This window comes from Pogona vitticeps, chromosome 1, assembly GCF_051106095.1.
Source record: "Pogona vitticeps strain Pit_001003342236 chromosome 1, PviZW2.1, whole genome shotgun sequence".
NCBI classification, from domain to species: domain Eukaryota; kingdom Metazoa; phylum Chordata; class Lepidosauria; order Squamata; family Agamidae; genus Pogona; species Pogona vitticeps.
The window spans coordinates 5,414,518-5,438,147 of record NC_135783.1 but is presented as its reverse complement, the minus strand read 5'-3'; the positions used below and the strand labels follow the sequence as shown (position 1 = coordinate 5,438,147).

General features: G+C 46.5%; 1 protein-coding gene across 1 annotated transcript in view; it reads right to left on the bottom strand.

Annotated features, from left to right (window-relative positions):
• Nucleotides 1-15,793: 15,793 nt before the first annotated feature.
• Nucleotides 15,794-23,630, bottom strand: part of C1H8orf74 (chromosome 1 C8orf74 homolog) — a 32,488-nt gene continuing 24,651 nt past the window's right edge. The window contains exons 3-4 of the mRNA XM_078381794.1: nucleotides 22,211-22,611; nucleotides 15,794-16,262 (exon numbers count right to left, since the gene is read on the bottom strand). Of these exons, the coding sequence (XP_078237920.1) occupies nucleotides 15,972-16,262; nucleotides 22,211-22,611 (692 nt within the window). The 3' untranslated portion in view covers nucleotides 15,794-15,971. The remainder of the gene's footprint in view (nucleotides 16,263-22,210; nucleotides 22,612-23,630) is intronic.

Here is a 23,630-nt window from a genome sequence, read left to right as displayed (position 1 = left end):
GAACCTTGAGCCAGCTACCCAGGATTGAACCCAGGTCTTGAGCAGAGTTTGGGCTGCAGTACTGCAGTTTAACCACGGCACAATGAGGCTCCAAAATACATACTGTACTCTTGTATTTCCGATCACCGTGTATGGATATGAAAGGGAGGCTGACGGGGGCAAAATGTCCTTGCTCGTCCTCCTCGATATCTCAGCCACCTCTGATACCGTCGACCACAGTATCCTCCTGGGGAGGCTCTCCGAGTTGGGGATTGGTGGCCTTGCTCTCGCTTGGCTCCGGTCTTTCTTGGAGGACTGTCCCCAGAGAGTGCAGCTTGAGGAGGATGTCTCAGCCCTGTGGTCCCTCAGTTACGGGGCCCCGCAGGGTTCGATCATGTCCCCAGTGCTGTTTAACATCTATATGAGGCCATTGGGGGGAGGTCATCTGGGGATGTGGAGCTTCGTGTCACCAATATGCTGATGACACCCAGCTCTATGTCTCCTTTTTTTTCCATCTGTAGTGGATGTCGTTCCATCCCTTGGGTGCTGCCTGGAGGCCGTTCTGCAACGGATGCAATGCAGTCGAATGGACTAAGGTTGAACCCGGACAAGACGGAGGTCCTGCGGGTGGGTGGTCCCGATGTCAGTGGTTTGGGGAACTCTCTCTCTTTTGGGGGGTTTACTCTTACCACAAAGAATTTGGTTCGCATTCTGGGGGTCCATCTTGACCTGGTGCTTATCATGGAGACCCAGGTAGCGTCCGTGGTTCGGTCTGCTCACTTACACCTTCGGCGGATTGCCCAGCTGCGTTCCTGTCTTGACCTTGGGTAGCTCACCACGCTGATCCATGCCCTCGTAGTCTCAGTAATAGACTACTGTAACGTTCTCTACGTGGGGCTTCATCTGAGATGATTACGGAAGCGCTAGATGGTCCAGAACATGGCGGCCAGGCTCTTAACAGGGGTGAAAAGATTTCACCCCATTTCCCCCACCTTGGCCACCTTACACTGGTTACCTATCCGCTTCCGCATTGATTTCCTGGTGCTAACCATTGCATGTAGAGCCCTTAACGGTTTAGGCCATCGATACCTGGCAGAGCGCCTTCTTCCGCCCAGTTCTACCCGTATCACCCGCTCCAGTCAGACTGGGTGGCTGAGGGGCCTAACACCAAGAGAGGTTGGAAGGGGAAAAAACAACAAGAAACTGGGTCTTCTCAACAGTGGCCCCTCGCCTCTGGAACAACCTACCTGCAGAGATCCGCCTGGCCCCCTCGCTGAGAGCCTTCAAGACTAGCTTGAAGACATGGCTATACAGGCAGGCCTTCCCTACAGATATCACCTAGCCCATCTCCCCCTTTCCTTTTTTTCTCTCTCTTTCTTCTTTTCCTTTTTTTCCCCCTTTTCCCATCTTGGACTTTGCGATTCATTTGGATTTTTACCTCAGTTTATTTTTTCTGTTAGATGTCAACTGCCCATAGTAGACCCGTTCTAGATGGGCGGTCTATAAATCTAATAAATAAATAAAGCTGGACAGGAAAGAAAGATGACAGGGGGGAAAAAACCGAACAATTTATTTGAAATGTAGTGCTGGAGGAGAGTTTTATGGATATGGAAAGAAGAAAAAGTGGGTTCTGGAGCCAATCAAGCCTGAATGATCCCCGGAGGCAAAAATGCGGAAACTGAGGCTGTCCTCCTTTGGGCACCTCGTGAGAAGGCAGAATTCTCTGGAAAAGACCGTCATGGTGGGAAAGGGGGAAGGGAGCAGGAAAAGAGGAAGACCCAATGTGCGATGGACTGACTCCCTAAATAGACTCAAGTTTACAAGAGTTAGCAGGTCTGTTGTGGATAGGATATTTTGGAGAGCACTCATTCTTAGCCCTAAGGCAGAGTGGACTTCGTGGCGCATAACAACAAGAACAAAGGTACAGTGGTGCCTTGCTTAGCGAATGCTCCGTTTTGGGACGAAATCACTTTGCGATGCATTTTTTGCGATTGCAAAACGATCTTCCCTATGGGGGAATTTCCCTTTGCGATGATCGGTTCCCTGCTTCGGGAACCGAGCATCACAAAGCGACGATTTTAAAACAGCTGATCGGCGGTTTCAAAACGGCCGCCGGGAAAACAAAATGGCTGCCCGCTGTTTTCTGGGACGGAATCGTCGCTTACCAGGCAGCGAAAATGGCCGTGCTATGGAGGATCTTCGCTGAACTGTGAGTTTTAAGCCCATAGGAACGCATTAATCAGGTTTTAATGAGTTTCTATGGGCTTTTTTATTTCGCATTGCGACGTTTTCATTCAACAGCGATTGTTGCGGAACGAATTAACGTTGCAGTGCAAGGCACCACTGTATTGTGGCCACAGGGAGCATATCATGAGCTCTTTGGACGTGGCCCCTCGTGCAGAAGTGAGATGTCCAGCTTTTATGAGGGAGGCCCAGTTAAAGGCTCTCTCACCTGAAGCCAGTCTTGGCCAACACTAGAGATTTCAGGGAGCAGCGAAAACCATATTATTTCACTTGACTTTAACTGTTTAAAACTGGTTTCAAAGCTGGTTTCAGAAGCTTTAAAAAGCTCTTTCCCAAAGCACGTGGCTTCGCATCGTTCTTTGAAAGAATGTTTCAGTCGTTTTGTTTCCTCACGGACAGGCCCGGGTTACATAAACATGCATAATTTTCATTATCAAGGAATTAATTAAACAGAAGCCCGTGTCATGTCTGCGAGAGTGATTTGCCCTCTGATGAGAAGCGAAAGCCAGCCAACTTCGGCGTGTTGTTACCAGTGGCATCTGGAATGCTTTGAACAGTAAGGTCTAAACAGATGATTACTTAATGAAAAGTCTGATTGCACTTTAATTGCTTTATTAAAAGCCTTGTTTGAGACTCACCTGATGGGTTCCACTCCAAAGACAGTTCAGCTGCATTCTTCTGTCTTCTGTCTGCTGACTGTGTATGTTATTGATGGTGGATTGATTGGATGGATTGATTGATTGATTGGCTGATTGACGCATTGATGGATGAGGATATTCCCCGGAAAGGATGGAGGTGGCGCAACCACCAGTTTCGTCTTTCCAAACATACCCAAGGATGCAGAATCGGTTCGGGGTAACATGACAGACACTTGCTTAGGTCTTCAGACAGAAGATGCAGAGTTTCTTATCACAACGATGGCATCTTGACACCTGGCAATTATAGAAACGTTCCTCCAAGCAACAGCTGGGAGCCACAAACAGAGACCGCCTCCCCCATAGCCTTCTCGCAGTTTTCCATGTCCCCAAAACCCTTGTTGTGATGATCTCTTTACTCGCAAAGGTTCTCTGGCTTGGCGTCTCCCGAGACACCATTTATGTGTCCTTTTTTAAACACCCACGCTCAGAAAAATATTACTTTCTTGGTCCACCGCCTCCAACAGGTTCTGGATTATGTGGCCGCTGTGAGCTGCAGTGGAGCATGGAACATGTGTTTCTGCGTTCTGAGGTTGAAGTCTTTTAGGGCTCCTTCCAACTCTATCATTTGATTAAACAGATATAAATGAAGACATACGCTCACATTATACAGTATGTTGTTATGGCGGCCCTATGAATGAGAGATCCCCTGTCCTCAGCTGTCTTGCTCGGCTCTTGCTAACTCAAGCCTGTGGCTTCCTTTAGGGAGCCAGTCCATCGCGTATTGGGTCTTCCTCTTTTCCTGCTGCCTTCCACCCTTCCTAGAATTTTTGTCCTCCCCAGAGAATCCTGTCTCCTCGTGGTGGGCCCAAAGAAGGACAGCCTCAGTTTCAAAAAATCTTGCCTCCAGAGATAGTTCATCCTTGATTTGCTCCAAGTCCCACTTGTTTGCCTTTCTGGCAGTCCAGGGAATCGGCAAAGCTCTCCTCCAGCACCGTCTTTCAAACATTTCCCCCCCCTGACAGCTGTATTTACTGCCCGGCTTTCACACCCACCTGCGGTGATCAAAAAGACAAGTGTGTGGATGATCTTGGTCTTTGTGACATACCCTTAACCTTGAAGATATTTTTCAATTCCTCCATGGCTGGCCTTCCGAATCTCGGTCTTCTCATTTCTTGGCTGCAGTCCCTGTTTGGAATGATGGTTGAACGAAGATATACAAAATATCTCTATTTCAATTTCACAGACAGATGGATGGATGGATGGATGGATGGACAGACGGATGGACGGAAGGAAGGAAGGAAGGAAGGAAGGAAGGAAGGAAGGAAGGAAGGAAGGAAAGAAAGAAAGAAAGAAAGAAAGAAAGAAAGAAAGAATTCAATGTGTATTTATATTCTGGAATTCCATGCATCTATTTAACCCTCTGTTGTCCAATCGGAGGCAGGCACTTCTGTTTCTTTCTCCCATTTTTCAGTGGTGGTGTGATTCTGTTGCAAAGCAAAGCAGGACAGCTGCCCTCTGGCAATAGGTGCCAAGTGCCACGCCAGGTGGCCAAGGGGCAGGTGTGTGCAACCGGCCACAGGAGACTCAGCCCTTTTAAGTTCTTCTCCACACAAGCCACAGTCAAGCCAACAGCGGTGCTGTTGGGGGAATCTTACTCAACGACTCCCCCACCAGGGCCAACTCGCCTTCAGCATGTTGTGCAAACGGCTAGCGCGAGTCATCCCAAGCCACCATGACATCATCTTTCTCCCCCCCTCCTCCCGACATGGTCTGGAACACAGCCCATTGGTGAGCAAACATGTCCTTTGGAGAGGATTTCCTTGAAAATGAAGAAAACAGGTGGTAGATTGGCTTTGTGTTTTCTCCCCTTCATTGCCACCCCCCCCCGTCCCCAGTCAGAGTCTGTCAGCCAAGAAAGGAAATGTTGTAGATGTTGTCTAACATCCCGGCAAGCTTCAGATGGGTTTTCCTTGCAAGGTGACCTGAGTTCCGTATGTCGGCAACTGGCCTAGCCTGCAGAGGAGCGAAGGTTTTGCGCGGCTCGTTTAGCGGCGGAGTTCTCGTGCCCAATTATTTGTGACCTGGAAATTAATCATCACGAGAGAGGACCACAAGAGCTGCCCATTTTGGCTGCCCGTTCCAAGACCTTTCTCTTTGACGTCTTTAGTTCCTGCAAAACTACCCATGTGCAAAGGGCTCTCGGTGTGCGAGATGTTTAGGACTACAAATCCCATAATTCCTTATTACTGGCCACCTGTTGCGGGCTGATGGGAGTCATGGGCCGAACCGCACAGAATACCAAATCTCTCCTAATCCATGCAATGTTGGTACCAATGTTCAAAGTGTCAAAACCTCTGGACTGTCTGACTAGTTGGTATTGTGACATGATTTGCCACCTCCTCCAGTTTTCCTCTTCCCTCAAAGATTAGCTTCAACCCTCGTAGCTGTTGGAAGAAAAATCAGTTTGTCCGCAAGGAACGGTACAAATTGTTACAGCGTGTTGCTGTTGAAATGCAAACAATTTGTGGGGGGTCTGGTCTTGAAGAGTCATTGACTTTACAAAAGACGGTCTCTTCCTTTGTACATCTGCATCCGGAGGGCTTCCCTATAGGGCAGGTAGGCCGGCCGGCCAGCCAGCCAGCCAGCCACAGGGGAATGTCACAATGAGCACGTGTACCCAAAACTTCCCAGTTAAACCACTCTGCCCATCTAAAGGTTAGAAAGCTTAATTGAATTAGAACTGGGCTAGAAGAGTGCAGGAACGCTGGAGATTGTCGTTAGAGAGAAATGAAATGTTTTCAAGCTAAGAGAAGGTTGTCTCATTTGCAAAAGTGAGAAGGTTGTCTCATTTGCAAAAGGTCCAGGAGACTTCACAAGTGAAGATGATGGTAGGGTCTACTCACCTGAAATGATAATTATCTGCAACCTGAGGGGACAGGGTTGATTCAACGTTTCCGTGGAGGCCATTTTTTAATTCTCCTCTTCTAGGTAAAAAGCGTTCTGCAAGAAAAAGTTTAGCATATTAAATAGAAAAGTTCTGCTTTAGCCAATATTACTCCAGGCTGCTGCTTTTCAGTGTGGTTGCTGCTATTTCTCATCACCTTCACCATCAGCAACAGTTCTTATTCTTTGATAAAGGGGTGTTGTTGAAATAACTGTGAGCCCCCCCATTGTGTCATCTGTTGCCCTACTCCAGGGTTTTACCACCACATTATCAGTGGGACATGTCCACGAGACCAGAAGCCACCTCTAGCTTCAGCTCTGCAGAGGACACAAAACTAGGTGGAATAGCTCATACGTTGTAGAACAGAAACAAAATTCCAAAAGGTCATGCATGACACAGCTCAAGCACTGAGCTGGAAACGGAATGAAATTCAATAGGGATAAATTCTACACCTAGGGGAAAAAAGCAAATGCAGAGTTACAAGATGGGAGATACTTCACTCAGTTATACTGTGAGTGAGAAGGATCTTGGAATGGTTGTAGATCAAAAGCTGAATATGAGCCGACCGTGTGATGTGGCTGCAAAAAAGGCCAATGCTATTTTAGGCTGCATTAACAGAGGTTTAGTTTCCACATCCCGAGAGGTGCTCGTTCCCCTCTATTCAGCACTTGGTTAGCCCTAATCCACAGGGGCGTGGTGGCGCTGTGGGCTAAACTGCAAGAGCTTCTGTGCTGCAAGGTCAGAAGCCCAGCCGTTGTAAGATCAAATCCATGTGACGGAGGGAGCTCCCGTCGCTTGTCCCAGCTCCTGTCAACCTAGCTGTTCGAAAGCATGTAAAGATGCAAGTAGATAAAGAGGTACCACCTCGGAGGGAAGGTAACAGTGTTCCGTGTCTACTTGCACTGGCCACGTGACCACAGAAATGGACTTTGGACAAACGCTGGATCTATGGCTTGGAAACGGGGATGAGCACTGTGCCCTAGAGTTGGATACAACTGGACTCAATGTCAAGGGGAACCTTTACTTTTACCTTAGCCCTAATCCAGAATACTGTGTCCAGTTCTGGACACCGCACTTTAAAAAGAGGGCCGAGAAATTGGAACAAGTTCAGAGGAAGGGAACAAGGATGATTAGACTGGAAACCAAGTCTGAGGAGGAAAGACTGAAAGATCCGGGCATGTTTAGCCTTCAGAAAAGAAGACTGAGTGGAGATAGGAGATCGCTTTTCAAAGACTTGAAAGGCTGTCACACAGATGAGATGCAGGACCTGTTCTTAATCATCTCAGAGGGCAGGACACATCATAATGGGTTCAAGCTACAGGGAGCCAGATTTAGGCTGAATATCAGGGAAAACTTCTTAACTGTTAGAGTAGTACGACAATGGAAACCATTCCCTTGGGAGGTGGTGAGTGTTTCGACGCTGGAGGCATTCAACAGAAACTTGGACAACCCTCTGTCGGATCTTCTTTGATTTGGACATGAGCAAGGGGTTGGACTCTTTATAGGCCCCTTCCACCTCCATTATTCTATGATTCTACGATTCGAAACAAGAAGGAGGGGAAAAGCCACCCTTCGATCTGGTCCCTCTCTGTGTGTCTGTCTGTCTGTTTGCTCCAAAAAGCCAGCCAGGGTCCAAGCGTCTGATCAGCAGGAGAGCAAGGCGAAAACACTTTCTCCTGGTTTGGATCTGTGACAGGCGAGAAAGACGAGGCGGTGGCAGAGGGAGGTTCCTGCCGGGTGTGTGTGCAAAAAAGGAGAAGGAATGGGACACCGGACTCTCGGTGTGTTTTCCTGCCAAATCCTGCCACTGGAGGTGGCTTCGGCTGCGGAGACGAAGGAGAGGATGTGTCCGGCGCTGTTTCCTGCCTGATAAGAGCAGCCAGGCCTCTTGAGACGGATGTTATGAGTCCTGGTGCTACCTTTATGTTGAAGCAAAGGGCTGGAGGAGGGGGAAAGAAATCACAGCTTGTTTATACTTTGAGAAAAATAACACACACACCCTGCTTTCTCCTTCTTCCGCCTCCTCTCCCGCCCGCCTGCTTTTTCTTTCTCTTCAGCTGCCTCTCGGCAGGCTCCTACCTGGCGGCCTCGAGGCTCATGTGCAAAAAAAAAAAAAAATAGCAAGGTCCCGAAATTGCAACGGGCCACATGCCAAGGAAGAACTTCCAAAGTTTCCACGGGGCTTGGGTTATTCACTAGGTTGGCAAGACGGTTGTGGTCCTTTTATCGCGAGTGTTATTGGGGTGTCAGAGTTCAGCACAGGAGAGGAGACCCAATAATTTTGTCAGAAGTTGCGAATTCAAATCCCCCCACTCGGCCTCCTTGACCCCTGTCAAGGAGGCCCATTGGGGGGAATTCGAACTCCCAACCTCTCGACTCCATGATGTCCAGGTTTCTCCATGATTCATAGGGTGGACTCCAAGATTCATAGGGTCGTTTCCAGATCTACAGTTCAAAGGTGGTGGTTGTGGTTTTATTTATTTGTTTGTTTGTTTGTTTGTTTGTTTGTTTGTTTGTTGTTGTTGTTGTTGTTGTTGTTGTTGTACAAAAACACCAGGCACAGTCAATCAAAATTATAAAAACATTGACTGGTATTACAGAACAGAACAGAATGTTTTATCCAAAAATCTAAGTATCTCTAAAATATCAACGCAGTATATATGCTGTTCCTAATACTACCCAGTTTTGTAGTTCTGATGGTGTGATTTCCGAGATCTACAACTGCTCATAACACTGTGTGAAATTTCTTCATATTGTTCCCAAAGCCCAGTGACGACGGGGACCACGGAAGGGTGTTTCTTCCAGAGGCGAGATGTTTCGATGGCCAGGTCTCTGTGCTTGGTTAGTTTTTCCAAATTTTTATTTTCAGCTCTGGCATCCCCTGGAATTGCAATGTCAAGGATCCAGACATTTCTTCGTTCTATTAGTCTCGTGTGTTATGTTCAAGGTGTCTATCCGTTTGGATCCGGAAATCCCACAAGATCTTGACTTTGTCGTTTTACGACACCTTCTCTACCTGATTTTCCCACGGGTTTTCGAAGGCTGGCAAGTTATTATTTTTTTTTGCATAATGACCAGTTCACTAACTTTGCCGTGTCTAACTTTGTGATCTGTTTGTGCAGTCTTTGGACATTCGCAGATGAAGTTTGACACGGTTTCATCTTCTTCTTGGCAGAGTTTGGCATTTGCTGTCAGCACTGATTCCTTGAATCTTAGCTTTCATAACGTTAGCTTGGTGCGCTTGTTCTTGTGCAGGAAAAAATCAAGTCTCCGGTGGTGGTGGTTCCCAGACTCCTCCAAACCTAGAATAATATGCACTGTAGTCTTTAAAATTCAAGGTAGAAGTCTTCTCCAGGAAGCCGTTCCACAGGTGAGGTTGTGCAGCTAGGTGCACACAATTCCATACAAAACTCCACCGGTCCCTTTAACTCACTTTCTGAAAAGCCAATTCACCAACAGCAAAAAAAAACACACATCTGAATTTGACCCTCTCATTGTTCTTATGTGCTATCAAGTCGTCTCTGATTTGTGGTAACCCTATGAATGAGTAATCTCCAAATTGTCCTGTCCTCAACTTTTGTAAACTCAAGACTGTGGCTTCATTTACAGAGTCCGCCCATCACACATTTGGTCTTCCTCTTTTCCTGGTGTCTTCCACCTTGCCCAGTATTATGGTCTTTTCCAGAGAATCCAGCCTTCTCAGGATGCGCCCAAAGTAGGACAGCCTCAGTTTCAAACTTTTTGCCTCCAGAGAAGTTTCAGGCTTGACACACTTTTTTGTCTTTCTGGCCATCCAGGGAACTCATAAAGCTCTCCTCTAGCACCACATTTCAAACAAATCAGTTTTCTTCTTTTCAGCTTTCTTCACTGTCCAGCTTTCCTCTAGTCCTGCCTCTACTGATCTTTCCTTCTTCTGGTCCTGCCTCTGCTCATTCATTTATGGCTTGATGTGAAGCCACTTTCTCATTTAAAGCTTCAAACTACTACTTTTCTCAAAACCTTTTCCATAGAAAAATAAAATAGAAAGGTACTTCACAGTCCCAGAGTACAGAATATCAACAATTTGAACAGTAATTTTGCAAAATACGTTATAATTCAAGCATCAGAATGATTCTATAACAAGGATCACAACCTTCCCCATGCCATCTGTTACTCGTTTCCCTTACTTGCAAGTAACATATGCAGAGATTAACTCATCTTTGGTCACATGTGTTTTTACACTGTACTGATATGACAAAACCCCTGGCTTAAGTCCACTTTCAGACCTTCCAATTAAGTAATTAACAACACAAAGGTTTTGCTTTGCAACAAAATGACCTTCCCACGCGATCTGAAATGTATTATGTTTGACAGGATTCAGGATTCTGATCCCTCACATTATAGTCATGCTTTTGCATGGCCTCCTAGGCCTGAACATCACTCCATAGCTGCCAATATAATCAAAACATCACCTCCAAACATGGTCCCCTGCCCCGTCTTGACAAGAACACATCACAATTAACCACACAGGAAAAAGAGCATTCGAATAATTTCAGCTTGAAAAAGTTGAAGCCCCATTCATTCATTCATTCATTCATTCATTCATTCATTCATTCATTCGTTTGTTTGTTCGTTCATTCATTCATTTCCTTCCTTCCTTCCTTCCTTCCTTCCTTCCTTCCTTCCTTCCTTCCTTCTATCCATCATCAGCTCCTTCCTTCCTTCCTTCCTTCCTTCCTTCCTTCCTTCCTTCCTTCCTTCTTGAACTTTGCTATGGCCCATTTAATGTGAGGCACTTATGCTGGGTGATTAACAATCCAATCAATGTAAATATTTATTTATTTATTTAATAATTCATTTTTCATTCATTCATTCATTCATTCATTCATTCATTCACTTATTTACTTATTTATTTACTTACTAACTTATTTATGTAATTACTGAACTTTGATATGGCCTAATTAGTGTGAGGCGCTTACTCTGGGTGATTAACAAGCCAATCAATATTTGTAAATATTTATTTATTTATTTATTTATTTATTTATTTATTTATTTATTTATTCATTCATTCATTCATTCATTCATTCATTCACTCACTCACTTACTTACTTACTTACTTACTTACTTACTTACTTACTTACTTACTTACTTACTTACTTACTGAACTTTGATATAGCCCAATTAGCATGAGGCACTTACTCTGGGTGATTAATAATCCAGTCAACACAAATAATACGATATGACAACAACAAAGAAAAACTAATAAAGTAAGTCAAATCAACATAAAACTAACAAATCAACCAGCATCCAACGATATATAGTCGGGCAGCACAATTCAGAAGCCTTTACGGGAAGATGGTCTGGGAAGCGTCAGTAAAGAACATTGTCTTCAGCAATTACTTACAGGCTGGGAGGGAAAAAGTCCGGAATCGCTCAACCAGAAATCCATTCCAGAGGGATGGTGTGACAACTGAGAAGGCCCTGCTTCTGGCGGAAGACTTTCTGGGAAAGTGACCCCATGGACCAGAGCACGCCAGGCCCTCCTGCCTTCCACTGCCTCCCGGAGTTGTCTCAAATTCATGTCGGTCGCTTCGATGACCCTGTCCAACCATCTCGTCCTCTGTCGTTCCCTTCTCCTCTTGCCTTCACACTTTCCCAACATCAGGGTCTTTTCCAGGGAGACTGTCCATCTATCCAGGACTAAGCAACCATTCCCTCCCATCTCTCACCTCAAAGAGCGCCCCCAGCTGTCTTCCCACTGCTCTTTTCTTCTCTTTAGTCTGTGGGAAGCAGCGACCGTGTTGAAGTCTGTTGCTGACAGCAGTCGTGTCTGTCAGGTTGCAGTCCTATCTGTTCAACTGTAAGTGATGAAACCTTCTATTCTTTCTCTTACCAATGTCCCAGAGTGAGTTATGGAGACTGTAAGTGCCAGTTGATGAGAAAAAGGGGTGGACAACTCTGGAGAATTTGAAGCTATTCTGCTGTGTGAATCCCAGTCGTTCCACTGCACAGCTAAAGGAATTCAACCAAAAATCCAAAACTCTGCAGCATGTTCTGGGGAAGACGATGAAATACACCAAGAATGATTGGTTTTGTACGGCCCATTATTCGACAGTACTCCAGACGAAGCCTAACCAGTGCTGAATAGAGGAAAACTAGTACCTCACGGGATTTAGAGACTATATTTCTGTTAGAGGAAGGAAGATGTCTGGAAGAGCCCTCCCTGCATGACCTTAACCAGTGACCGGTCTCACGCAGACCTACTCCTTGGGGCTGTTGTTGAGATGAAGTAGGAATGAGGAGAGCCATGTCCAGGATGCATCCCCTTGATCTCTTTGCAAGAAAAGTGTGGTAGGCCATTGACAACAGGAATACGAAAGGGGGCACAGATAATTTGCCAGTGGCTGAGGTCTCTGGCTGTGGAGCCAGAGGTTGGTAGTTCGATTCCCGCCCTGTGCCTCCTTGACAGGGGCTGGAGTTCTAAGATGATGATGGTGGTGGCCTCTCTGTCAAGGCATAGCTAATCTCATTAATGCCACGTGTCTCTGAGTTCACTGTCCTTCGCTTTGGAAATTTATAAGGAGGTGCACCAAATAGATGTGCACACTTCCTGAGGAACCGTTCTTTCCCTTGATGTCACATCAACAATACTGGCCAAACCACAGAGGAGACCCGTCTAATTAACTCCACGAAGATAGGGTTGACGTGAGGAAGCCATTTTGTCTGAACGTGTCCCCATAGGACATGGCCATCCTTTCATCTTAGGTGGAGTCCCCTCTCGCGGTCCCCCCCCTCTTTACCTACACACCCTTTCCTTGAGTTGACTACTACAACTTCTAGGAGTCTGTGTTGCTTTGCATGTGTTCCACCACACTCCGTCCCACCCCACACTCCCTCGGGCAAGCGAGAGAGACCTCAGTTCCTCTGCTATGGTCTTTCCCTCAGGAAGGAAGCCGTCCGATTCGGCTGGGATGATGGGGCACGAGCTTAAAAACCGCCTCTGATCCTCCCCTTTAAAAAAGGGAAAAAAAACAGGGAAGAAGAATGCAAGGCAAGAAGGAACACAACGGAGAAACCGAAAAAGCTATCATCGGAAGATGGAGGGGAAAAAGCTGGGCCTCTAAGTTTGACCTACTTTCCTGTTTGATTTCTTGATGAAAAGACAAATGCAGAGTCTCCCTAAAGAGGAAGGGCTGGGTGGGAGAAGAGGGCAAATGTCATCTTGACAGGCACTGACTTTTGCTTAAAATATCTGCCTTTTGCTTCTCTAAAAGTATTGCCCACATCTCCTTGTCCACATGATACTTCAGTTCCATTCTCTTCTACTTACAGACCATAATTTTTAAGCTCTATCTTTGGAGGCTGACAATGACAACACGGGGAACATGTGAAAAAAATATTAACTCATGTCTAGTGACCTTGAGCCATGCATGTATGGGCTGTGCTACATGAAGTATTCTGTTCTCCTTAATATATCTTATACTCTACTGATAAAACTGATATTTTGCCTGCAGTTCTCACAATGTTCTTGTTCTGGTTAGTACAGTGGCATTTCCCCTGAATTAATTCCCCCCCCCCCGAAGGCATGGTTTATGTTCACTCCCTGTTTGTTCCTGTGGGTGGAATTTAGTGCAATAGCACATCCCATTTTAAGTTCATGTTTGTGATACAGTTATGATACAGTTTTGCACTTATGTAGAAACCTGCAAGTTACCTTTTGGTTAGGACAGAAGCACCAAGAGGAAGGAAGGAAGGAAGGAAGGAAGGAAGGAAGGAAGGAAGGAAGGAAGGAAGGAAGGAAGGAAGGAAGGAAGGAAGGAAGGAAGGAAGGAAGGAAGGAAGGAAGGAAGGAGGCAAGGCAAGGCAAGGCAAGGCAAGGCAAGGCAAGGCTGTAGTATGAAAGTAGATTTCTAATATTTTTTTCCAAAGGATTTCAAATATTTCCTATTCTGCATTGGCCGGAAGAGCTGCCAACATGCTTATATTCCATATGGATGTAAATAATCTCTGCAACATGCTTTTGAATGTGAAGTGCACATTCTGAGACCTGGGCTTTGAAATCCACGTTGCCAGCCCTCTGTCTGGGTGTTGACTCGCAACTGGGCAACGGAAAAGGAGAAAAGCGTGACTTTTTAACAATGCATCCAATCTAAGATTTAGATGATGGGAGATTCAGGTCAACCAACAGAAAGCACTATATTCCTTCCAACAGCACATAGTTACACTGTGGGATTCGTTACCCTGGGGTGCCACAATGGTTACAAGCACGGAGAGCTTTAAAGGGGGATTAGATGCATTCATGGAGTTTCTGGCCATCAGTGGCTACTAGTCAGGATCGTTGTCCATTGCCTCCACGAACAGAGGCAGTACAGTTATGCCTAGCGGTTGGTGGAAACTGCGAGAAAGGGGCTGTAGTTTTCTTCACCACCTCTGGCAGTCTCCCCAAGCAACTCATTGGAGATTGTGTGAATATCATGTTGGATCGGAGTAACTCTGGTCTGACCTAGCAGCAGATCTTATGCATCAAACACAGAGATAAATGAATCCTTGAATGTTGTGGGTTTTTCGGGCTCTTTGGCCGTGTTCTGAAGGTTGTTCTTCCTAACGTTTCACCAGTCTCTGTCTTGTTGTGGGTGTCTTGTTGTGATAAGGGGGACATGAAATTCTATTTCAAAATACTGGACATGAAATTCTATTTCAAAATACTGAAATACTGGACAACACCAGCAATCATTACGTCAGACTGCACAGGGAAGCCATTGAAATCCACAAGCACCAGCAGAACTTCAACAAAAAAGAGGAAAGTTTGAAACTCAACAAAACTTGGCTCCCAGCTCTCAAAAATACAGCGTGCAAAAGGTCAACGACCTCTACCCAGCCACAAGGACAGGGGATCACTACACACACAAGACCAGCTAATGACACCCATCAACCAAAGTGACAGATAATCTCTCCTCCTTATCACAACAATACACCCACAACAAGACACACTAATCACCCATCTACAGAAAAAGACAAAAGCCTATCTCACAGCCATAAATACTCCACTCCCAAAGCCAACTACACCAGAGCACAGAGTGCTGTCCTCTGAAGATGCCGGCCACAGAGACTGGTGAAACGTTAGGAAGAACAACCTTCAGAAAACACGGCCAAAGAGCCCAAAAAACCCACAACAACCATTAGATCCCGGCCATGAAAGCCTTCACGAATCCTTGAATCCTTGAGTTGGAAGGGGCCTCTAAGGCCATTGAGTCCAACCCCCTGCTCAAGGCAGGAAGCCAACTCAAAGCAGATCTAACAGAGGGTTGTCCAATTTCCCCTTGAATGCCTCCAGTGTTGGAGCACTCGCCACCTCCCCAGGTCTTTGATTCCATTGTCGTACTGCTCTGACAGTTATAAATGGATTTAGGTCTGTTGGCAGACTAGTATCAGCCGCATCCATGTAATCAATACTAACTCAATACCTACATAATCCCCATTGGACCAAAGGAGGTCTACTCTAGTTGGGATGGCAGTAGGATACTGGTCATGGATTTGGGGGCTATCCAACCTTCAGCAGAAGTGTGGGTGATGCATCACAGGACACAGACTTACGCACCATGAGTTTAAAGGAAAACAAAGTGTTACTTTTATTTGGAAGAGGTACGATGGGGCCATCAACAAAATATAGACAGAACCCACCAGGTAAAGTTTGTCTGAGTTAAGACAGGAAACACATCACCACTAAATCTCCCTGGAAAAATGGGGACGAGGTCTCTGGATTTCACTGCTCAGCAATACTTTGATGCCCAGACCATAGCAGATATCTAGGTGCACACAACTTGGTGTGGGTTTTGTCGTCTGCCAATCTCTGTCACCAAGCAGAATGGGATGTTGTCTTGCGTGGTGGAGCTTCTGCCACATCCGAGGTTTTCATCTCACAGATGGAAGCGCAACAATAAAGAAGGTCAAATCATGACTAGGCACAGTGAGGAGGGTGGAAACTCTTGTCAGCTTCCAGAGCCTGGGAAAGGTTTTTATTTAATTTTATTTAATTTTTTTTTAATACAACTGGGCACATGGACCAAAGGATTCTGGCAAGTGAAGTATCAATGGGGGGGTGAAGGAACGACCCCAAAACCAGCAACCACCTTTTCTAAACTCTCTATTTCTTAGAAGGGATGCCCCAATGAATCATGAGGCAAACTTCATTTCTCCTTCTTTTTCTTCTTCTTCTTCTCTTCCTTCTCTTTCTCTCCCCCCTGCTGCTTATTTTCGGAAGATTTCTGCTTCAGCTTCTTCGCATTTTTGCTCCCTTTCCCCCCTTGGTCGACAGGACTGGGCGGTGGTGGGTAAGGGACGGGCGGGTTGAGCATCAAAGCCTTCCTCTGGAGCTTCAGCTGCAGGATTTCAAAGGTGGTCTGGATCTCGCGCTGGATAATATCCTGGAGGTTCTGGATCTGGGTCTTAATGGCTTCTTTGACCAGGGAAATGAGAGTCTGGAAGACAAACACACAGTGCATTGGGGGGTTTCTGAAGCTCCCGTGGAGACCAGTGAGTCTACTCTGGAGTAAAGTTACTTACCTCCACTGATTTGAATACAAAACTCACTGTCTTCCTGCCTGTCTTCCTTTGGCCTCAACACACATAAATATTGCAAGGTGGTGGTGGAAGCCAGTGAGTGTACCAAAGGTGGCACTTCTCTTCCACCATGAGGGAGGCCCTCCCTCCTGCCTTAAAGATAAAAGTTTGCTGACCCTTACAGCTTCATTACAAATGGAATAAGTTTATCTTATCTAGAATCATACTGTCATGGAGTTGGAAGGGACTTATAAGACCTCTAAACTTATTCCAATTTGTTAGCATCCTTCTTGAAGTGCAGTGTCCAGAACTGGACACAAGGTGAGGCATTGCTGAATAGAGGGAGACAAGGACCTCGCTGGATTTGGAAACCATACTTCTATTAATGCAGCCTAAAATAGTATTAGCCTTTTTTGTAGCCACATCACACTGTTGGCTCATATTTAGCTTGTGATCTATGACAATTCCAAGATCCTTCTCGCTCGTAGTTTTGCCGAGCCAGGCATCCTCCATCTTGTAACTGTGCAATTTTCCGAGGTGCAGGATTTTGCACTTATCCCTGTTGAATTTCATTCTGTTGTTTTCGGCCCTCTGCTCCGACCTATCCAGATCCTTTTGAATTTTGCTTCTGTCTTCCAGCTACTCCACCCAATGTTGTGTCATCTGCAAATCTGATCGGTATTCCCTGCGCTCCCTCATCCAAGTCATTAATACCAATGTGGAAGAGCACTGGGCCCAGGGCTGAGTCCTGGGGGTGCCCTGCTTCTTACCTCCTCCCAGTTTGAGAAGGAGCCATTGAGCTTGTGAAGTTCCAGATGGGATCTCAAATTTATTGCTGGATGGAAGCATCAATATATATGTAATAAATATCAATTGCAACTCTTTGTAACCAGTAACGTGCCCTACTCTAAGCACAGTCACAAACATGATCGCTGCCAGTGGCTGGGGTTGCCTTCAGGTCAAGACTTCAAAGAGGCCGCCCAAGGTATTTTGCCGCCTGAGCCAAACAAACGGCACCCTGTCCCCACCCGTGGGATTTAAGGCACTAAAGCTTGGATTCCCGTACGCTCCTCTCCGGCTTCTTCTGAGAAGCCAGGGTGGGGCTTGGGAAGAAAACTTCCAGCCAAACTCCAAGCCCTGACTTGGGCTTGATCATAAAAGCTGGGGAAGGGCGAAGGAGATCCTGCAGGGGCGCTGATGTTTCCTCAAAGGTCAGGATGGCAGCTTCTGGCTCTCTCCGTCTATGTGCAAGAGAGGACAAAACATGTCAGCAGAAGCCAACCGGGAGGCCGCTGGATGATGCCTGGCCCCCAGCCAGCCTCCCCGAAGCTGTTGAGGTTTGGAGGTGATCCATCGGACCTGGAGGGCCTCTGGGGACGGTGGGACCCAATCCAGGACCATGAAGGAATGGGGAGGAATTTCCCTTCTGCACCTAAGGTGGCACACCAAACAATCCAGAAAATCCTCCGGGATTTATATATTGCAGTTCTCGCTGCTTGAGTTCAAAAGGTGAGGTACTTTGCTTTCATTTGAACTTCATGAGTTTTACACACACACACACACACACACACACACACACACACACACACACACACACACACACACACACACACACACACACACACACACACACACACACACACACACACACACACACACACACACACACACACACACACACACACATATAATAGAGAGGCCAATAATTCCACTCCGTAGATGGGCTGACGACAGAAACGCCTCCATTTCCCAAAACAAAAAACGCTCGCAGGGAGAGGAAAATCAGCCGCCGAGCAAGCCTGGGCAGGCAGACTTCTCTGTCTCAACTATGATAAACTCATCCCTGCCTAATTATGCAAATCAAGGCTAGATCGAGAGGGAAGGGGGGAAAAAATTAGTTTTGGACAACGCAGCCAGAAACATAATTTGGAGATGCTGTGAACCCGCAGGATGAACTGGGAGATCAGATCCAAACGGCGCGAGTTCAAAAGTGGAATACATTTATGCAATTTGGGATTGATCGGCGGGTGTTGTTCTCGGACTACAACTCCCAGAAATCCTGGCCAGCACAGCTAGGGGTGCAGGCTTCTGGGAGTTTTAGTCCAAGAACATCTGGGGACCTGAAGTTGGAAACCACTGATCTAGAAAGCAGTGGTTCCCAAGCTTAAGTAACCCAAGTGTTCTTGGACTGCAACTCCCAGAAGCCTTCACCACCAGCTGTGCTGGCTGGGGTTTTCTGGGAACTGCAGTCCAGGAACACTTGGATTGGCCAAGGGTGGGAGCCACTGGCCTGGAAGTAGCATGAGGACCGCTTAGCACCAGCATCGCTTAAGACATGGGTGGCAGATGTCAGGCCCTGAAGCAAACATCTGGAGCCAATTATGTTTTTGGTCTGGCTTCACAGAGGGCCATGCCCCCTCTTCCCGTGACACCAGCATGGATGGCTTCCTGGCTTTTATATGGGTTTGCCCTCATTCTGGAAAAGTTTGAAAATCTTCTCCCACAGCTTGTTTGCTGGAATGACCTGTCAGCCAAAATGGACTCAGTGCCTTCATTCTTGAATAATGGGCTTCACTGGAAGGGCAGATCCTGAAGCTGAGGCTCCAATACGTACTTTGGCCATCTCATGAGAAGAGAAGACTCCCTGGAAAAGACCCTGATGTTGGGAAAGGGTGAAGGCAGGAGGAGAAGGGGATGACAGAGGACGAGATGGTTGGACAGGGTCATCAAAGCGACCAGCATGAATTTGACCCAACTCCGGGAGGCAGTGGAAGACAGGAGGGCCTGGCGTGCTCTGGTCCATGGGGTCACGAAGAGTCGGACACGACTAAACAGCAACAACAAGCAGCTAGGCATGAGTGGAGGTGGGTGCCTTGGCTTTTAAGAAAAAAGTCAAGCATTTTCCTCATCCAGCATTACTCACCCTGAAATTTCTCTCTCTCCTTGGAGACTAGGGAGAAGCATAGCAATTCCCGGAAACTAGCAAATGCCCTGAGATCCAGGAAACCCAATTCCAGACGGCCAACTTGTCAGGTCCCTTCGTTGAGCACTGCCTACCATCCCACTCCTTCCCTCAGTTTGCTGGTCTATTCCCAAGATTTGCTCAGCTTTACACTGGCCGCCAAGTATAGGAGTTTTATTTGCAATCTCACATGCAGTCCGTAGTCTGGGTGACTGGGAGAGCATTTTCTGGGTGGGGGTCATTATCTATTTAATTCAGCACTGACCAATCATTCTTTCCAGCCGTTGATTTCAAAGACAGCCTTGCTGCTGAGGGCTTCCCCCCCCCACCTCTCTTTAGTCCGTTGGTGGCAATTGTTTGTTTGCTGTTCATCTGTTTGGTTGGTTGCCAAGTATGTGCAGTCAAAAAAAAAAAGCAGTGTACACAAGCCTGTAGTTTCAAACAACTGTATATGAAGAAATATTGGTACAGTGGTACCTCACTAGATGATGACCCGCTAAACGACGAATCCGATGACTTTATAGCGATTCGCAAAACAGTCATTATAATGGGTGATTTTCGCTTGATGACGATTTGGTCCATGCTTCGCGAACCGTTTGTTCACAAGACAACAATTTCTACAGCTGATCGGCCGCTCCATAAAATGGCTGCCCTGTGTTTTCCAGACTCATGCTTCGCAGGACAGCCATTTTTACAGCTGATCAACGCTTCGCAAAATGGCTGCCCTATGGGCGGTCTTCGCAAAACGACGAGGGATTTTCCCCATGGGAATGCATTAAACGGGTTTCACTGCATTCCAATGGGGAAATGGTTTTTGCATGACGATGATTTCGCTAAACAATGATTTCTATGGGACGGATTATCATTGTCATGCGGGGCACCACTGTATTTTTTCTCCTACAGATCTCAGGGTGAGTTACTGAGGATTTAAGTGGCAGTGAATGACAAAGGGGTGGGCTCTGGGAATACTTGTATCTATTTTCCTTTGTAAAGAGATGGTGAAGCAAAAGGAATTTGACACCCCCACACACACACACACAGACATGCACACACACAGAGAGACACAAAGACATAGACACAGACACACAGACATGCACACACAGAGAGACACAAAGACACACACACATACACACACACACAGACACACACACACACACACAGACACACACACCTCTTCAAAGTTCACAGCATTTTACACCAGTCACCTTATTCTGGCATTTGAGGCCAAAAAAATCTCCTAAGTTCTTCTTCCTCTTCTAGGGAATGAAAATGCAATCGTAATAAAGTAAATAAGGGACAAAACACACTGCTCTTTCATGACAACTGACGTCTGATACCTGAGGCAACCCTCTCACTGTACCACACAAAAGAGCCCACCCTGAAGAGTCCATCTTCCAGGGTTCTGGGCAGTAGCTGGAGAGGACTGGCCAACTTAAACCCTATTACATCTTTACCATATACCACTTGTTTGTTTTTTAAAGGTCCCTTTTCCAAGCCGAGCTGAGTCATTTTGGGATCCGAGAGAACTGAATACCAAACAGGAGCCTTTTACAGTGGTGCCTCGCTAGATGATGATAATCCATTCCACTGAAATCGCTGTTTAGGGAAATCATTGTCTAGCGAAAAGCATTTCCCCATTGGAATGCATTGAGACCTGTTTAATGCATTCCAATGGGCAAGAATCGTTGTCTAGCAAAGATTGGCCATAGGGAAGCTGCTTTGCGAACCGCCGATTAGCTGTTTAAATTGCTGTCTTGCAAAGCTTATGTCCCGAAAACACCTGTTTGCTAGCGTGGAGGGAGCTGTCAAAATCGTTGTCTAGCGAAAATCAGTTTGCGAAGCAGGGACCAAACATTGTCCAGCGAAATTCCCCCATAGGAATCACTGTTTTGCGAATCGCTATAGCGATCTCAAAAAGCCAATGTCTAGCGAAAAAACTGTCATGTGGGTTAACTGTCTAGCGAGGTGCCGCTGTACTAGCTGTGAACTGCGGCCAAACGTCCCTGTTCCTTTAGCTTAGGGGCAGGTTTTGCCACGGAGTCTCTGCATGCTACCTCATACGTCTGAAGAAGTGGACCATGTTCCATGAAAGCTTACATTAAAACAGGACAGGTAATCTTCGAAGGGACACGACTTTCTTTTTTTGTTTCGTTTTACATTTCTCATTGAAACGCTGAAAATCATTGGAGGTGGAAGGGGCCTCTGAGGCCCTCGAATCCAAACCCCTGCTCTAGGCAGGAATCCAGGTCAAAGGAGATCTGACCGAGGGTGCTCCCATTTTCTCTTGGAGGCCTCTAGCGCTGGTACACTCGCCATCTCCCCTTGAGGTCATGGGTTCCATTGTCGTACTGCTCTAACAGTTTAGGACTTTTTGCTTCAAATTCAGCCTAAATCTGGCTTCCCATAACCTGAGCTCATTATTATGTGTCCTGCACTCGGGGATGATCGAGAGCAGGTCCTGCCCTTCCTCTGTAGGACAGTCTTTCAAGGATTTGAAAAGTACTATCACGTCTCCCCTCAGCAGTCTTTTCTCGAGGCTAAAAAGCCAACTTCTTTCAGCCTTTCCTCGTCAGCCTTGGTTTCCAGCCCCCGGATCCTCCTGGTCGCCCTCCTCTGAACTTGTTCCAATTTGTCAGCATCCTTCTTGAAGTGTGATGTCCAGAACTGGACACAAGACTCGAGGGGAGGCCTAAACAATGCTGAATAGGGTGGAACTATCACCTTGCAGGATTTCGTGACTATACTTCTGTTAATGAAAGCCAAAAATTGCATTAGCCTTTTTTGCAGCTACATCCCCGTTGGCTTGCACAGACTAAGACAGCTACATACAACTAAGGAAAACCCCCATTTTCCCAGGGACTGCCATGAAATATATTTTTCCCCCCTTCTACTCTTCTCATTTACCTCTTTGCTCAGGCCTTCTGCTTGCCTTCTGACGTTTCTGTACACTGCTCGCAGTAGATTTTCTCTCTCTACCTGCAGGGTTTCTCGGAACTGCCGCAAACTGGCCCGTTTTTCTTCTTCAGCTGCAGAAATGGCCTCCAGCTGCTTCTGGTACTGCCAGACAGACACATCCATGCCCTCCACCAGTGGGAGAGGGGTAGGGGGAGCGTGGACCTCCAGACTAGCAAAGGTCTGCCGGCGGTCTCTCTCGCGCGTCAACACGAACTGGTACAACAAATAATGCTTGACAAAAGTGTTGTGGAAGTAATCACACACGGCCTGCCGGTGGGAAGGGAGCAGCGTCACTTGGAGGGCAGAAAGCTTATCCTGGAGGATTCGGATGGCCTGCAAAATGGACAAACCTGCATTAAAGGGGGAGGAAAAGTCATAGATGGGATTACAAAGGGACCCATGCATCTGTCAGAACAGTATATCACTTATCCATCATGTAAAAATATTGAAAATTACATCTCATCATTAACTGGCTAGATGGTTATGGAAGTTCTAGTCCAAAAAGTAAGTTTTTCAAGCTCTGAATTATTTAAATTACTCTGGGTTGGACCGGTCACAGGTCATAGGATAGTGAAGTTGGAAGGGGCTTATAAGACCATCAAGTCCACTTGGTTCAAGATTTTACTCCCTCGGGTTCCTGATGCTTTGCATCTTTATGTCGTACTGTAGGGGTGGCGAAATTGTAGCCCAATTCTCCCCACTGGCTATGCTGGCTAAGGATGATGGGAGCTGTCATCCCACAAGACCTGAAGGGCTGGGTTTTGCCCACTCCTAGAGCAGGACAGAAAGGAGAAAGTGCAAGAAAGAGGATTAGCGTTGAACCTTAAGAAGACAAAAACTGTGCTCATCACCATAATTACCCCATCTCCTGAAAAGGACAAAAAATGATCCCACAGCTATAAGTACTCAACTATTCCACAAAACTGCACCAGAGCATAGACAGAGTTCTGACTCCTGTCCTCTGAAGATGCCGGCCACAGAGACTGCGAAATGTTAGGAAGAACAACCTTCAGAACACGGCCAAAGAGCCCCCCAAAAAACCCACAACAACCATTAGATCCCGGCCGTGAAAGTCTTTCAGAATACAACAACAACAAAAAAGCTATGTGTATGGATGTGAAAGCTGGCCAATGAAGAAAAATGTAGTGACGGAGGAGAGCGTTGCAGACAAATAAGTGGGTGCAAGGTTACATCAAGGCCAAACTCTCGTTAGGATTCCTTAGAGGACTGAGTATTCAGCTGCACCTATCATACTATGCGCACATCAAGAGAAGACAAGCCTTACTGGAAAAGACAATAAGGCTAGAACAAGACAGAAGGAAAAGAGGAAGACCCCACGTGAGATGGATTGACCCAATAAAAGAAGCCA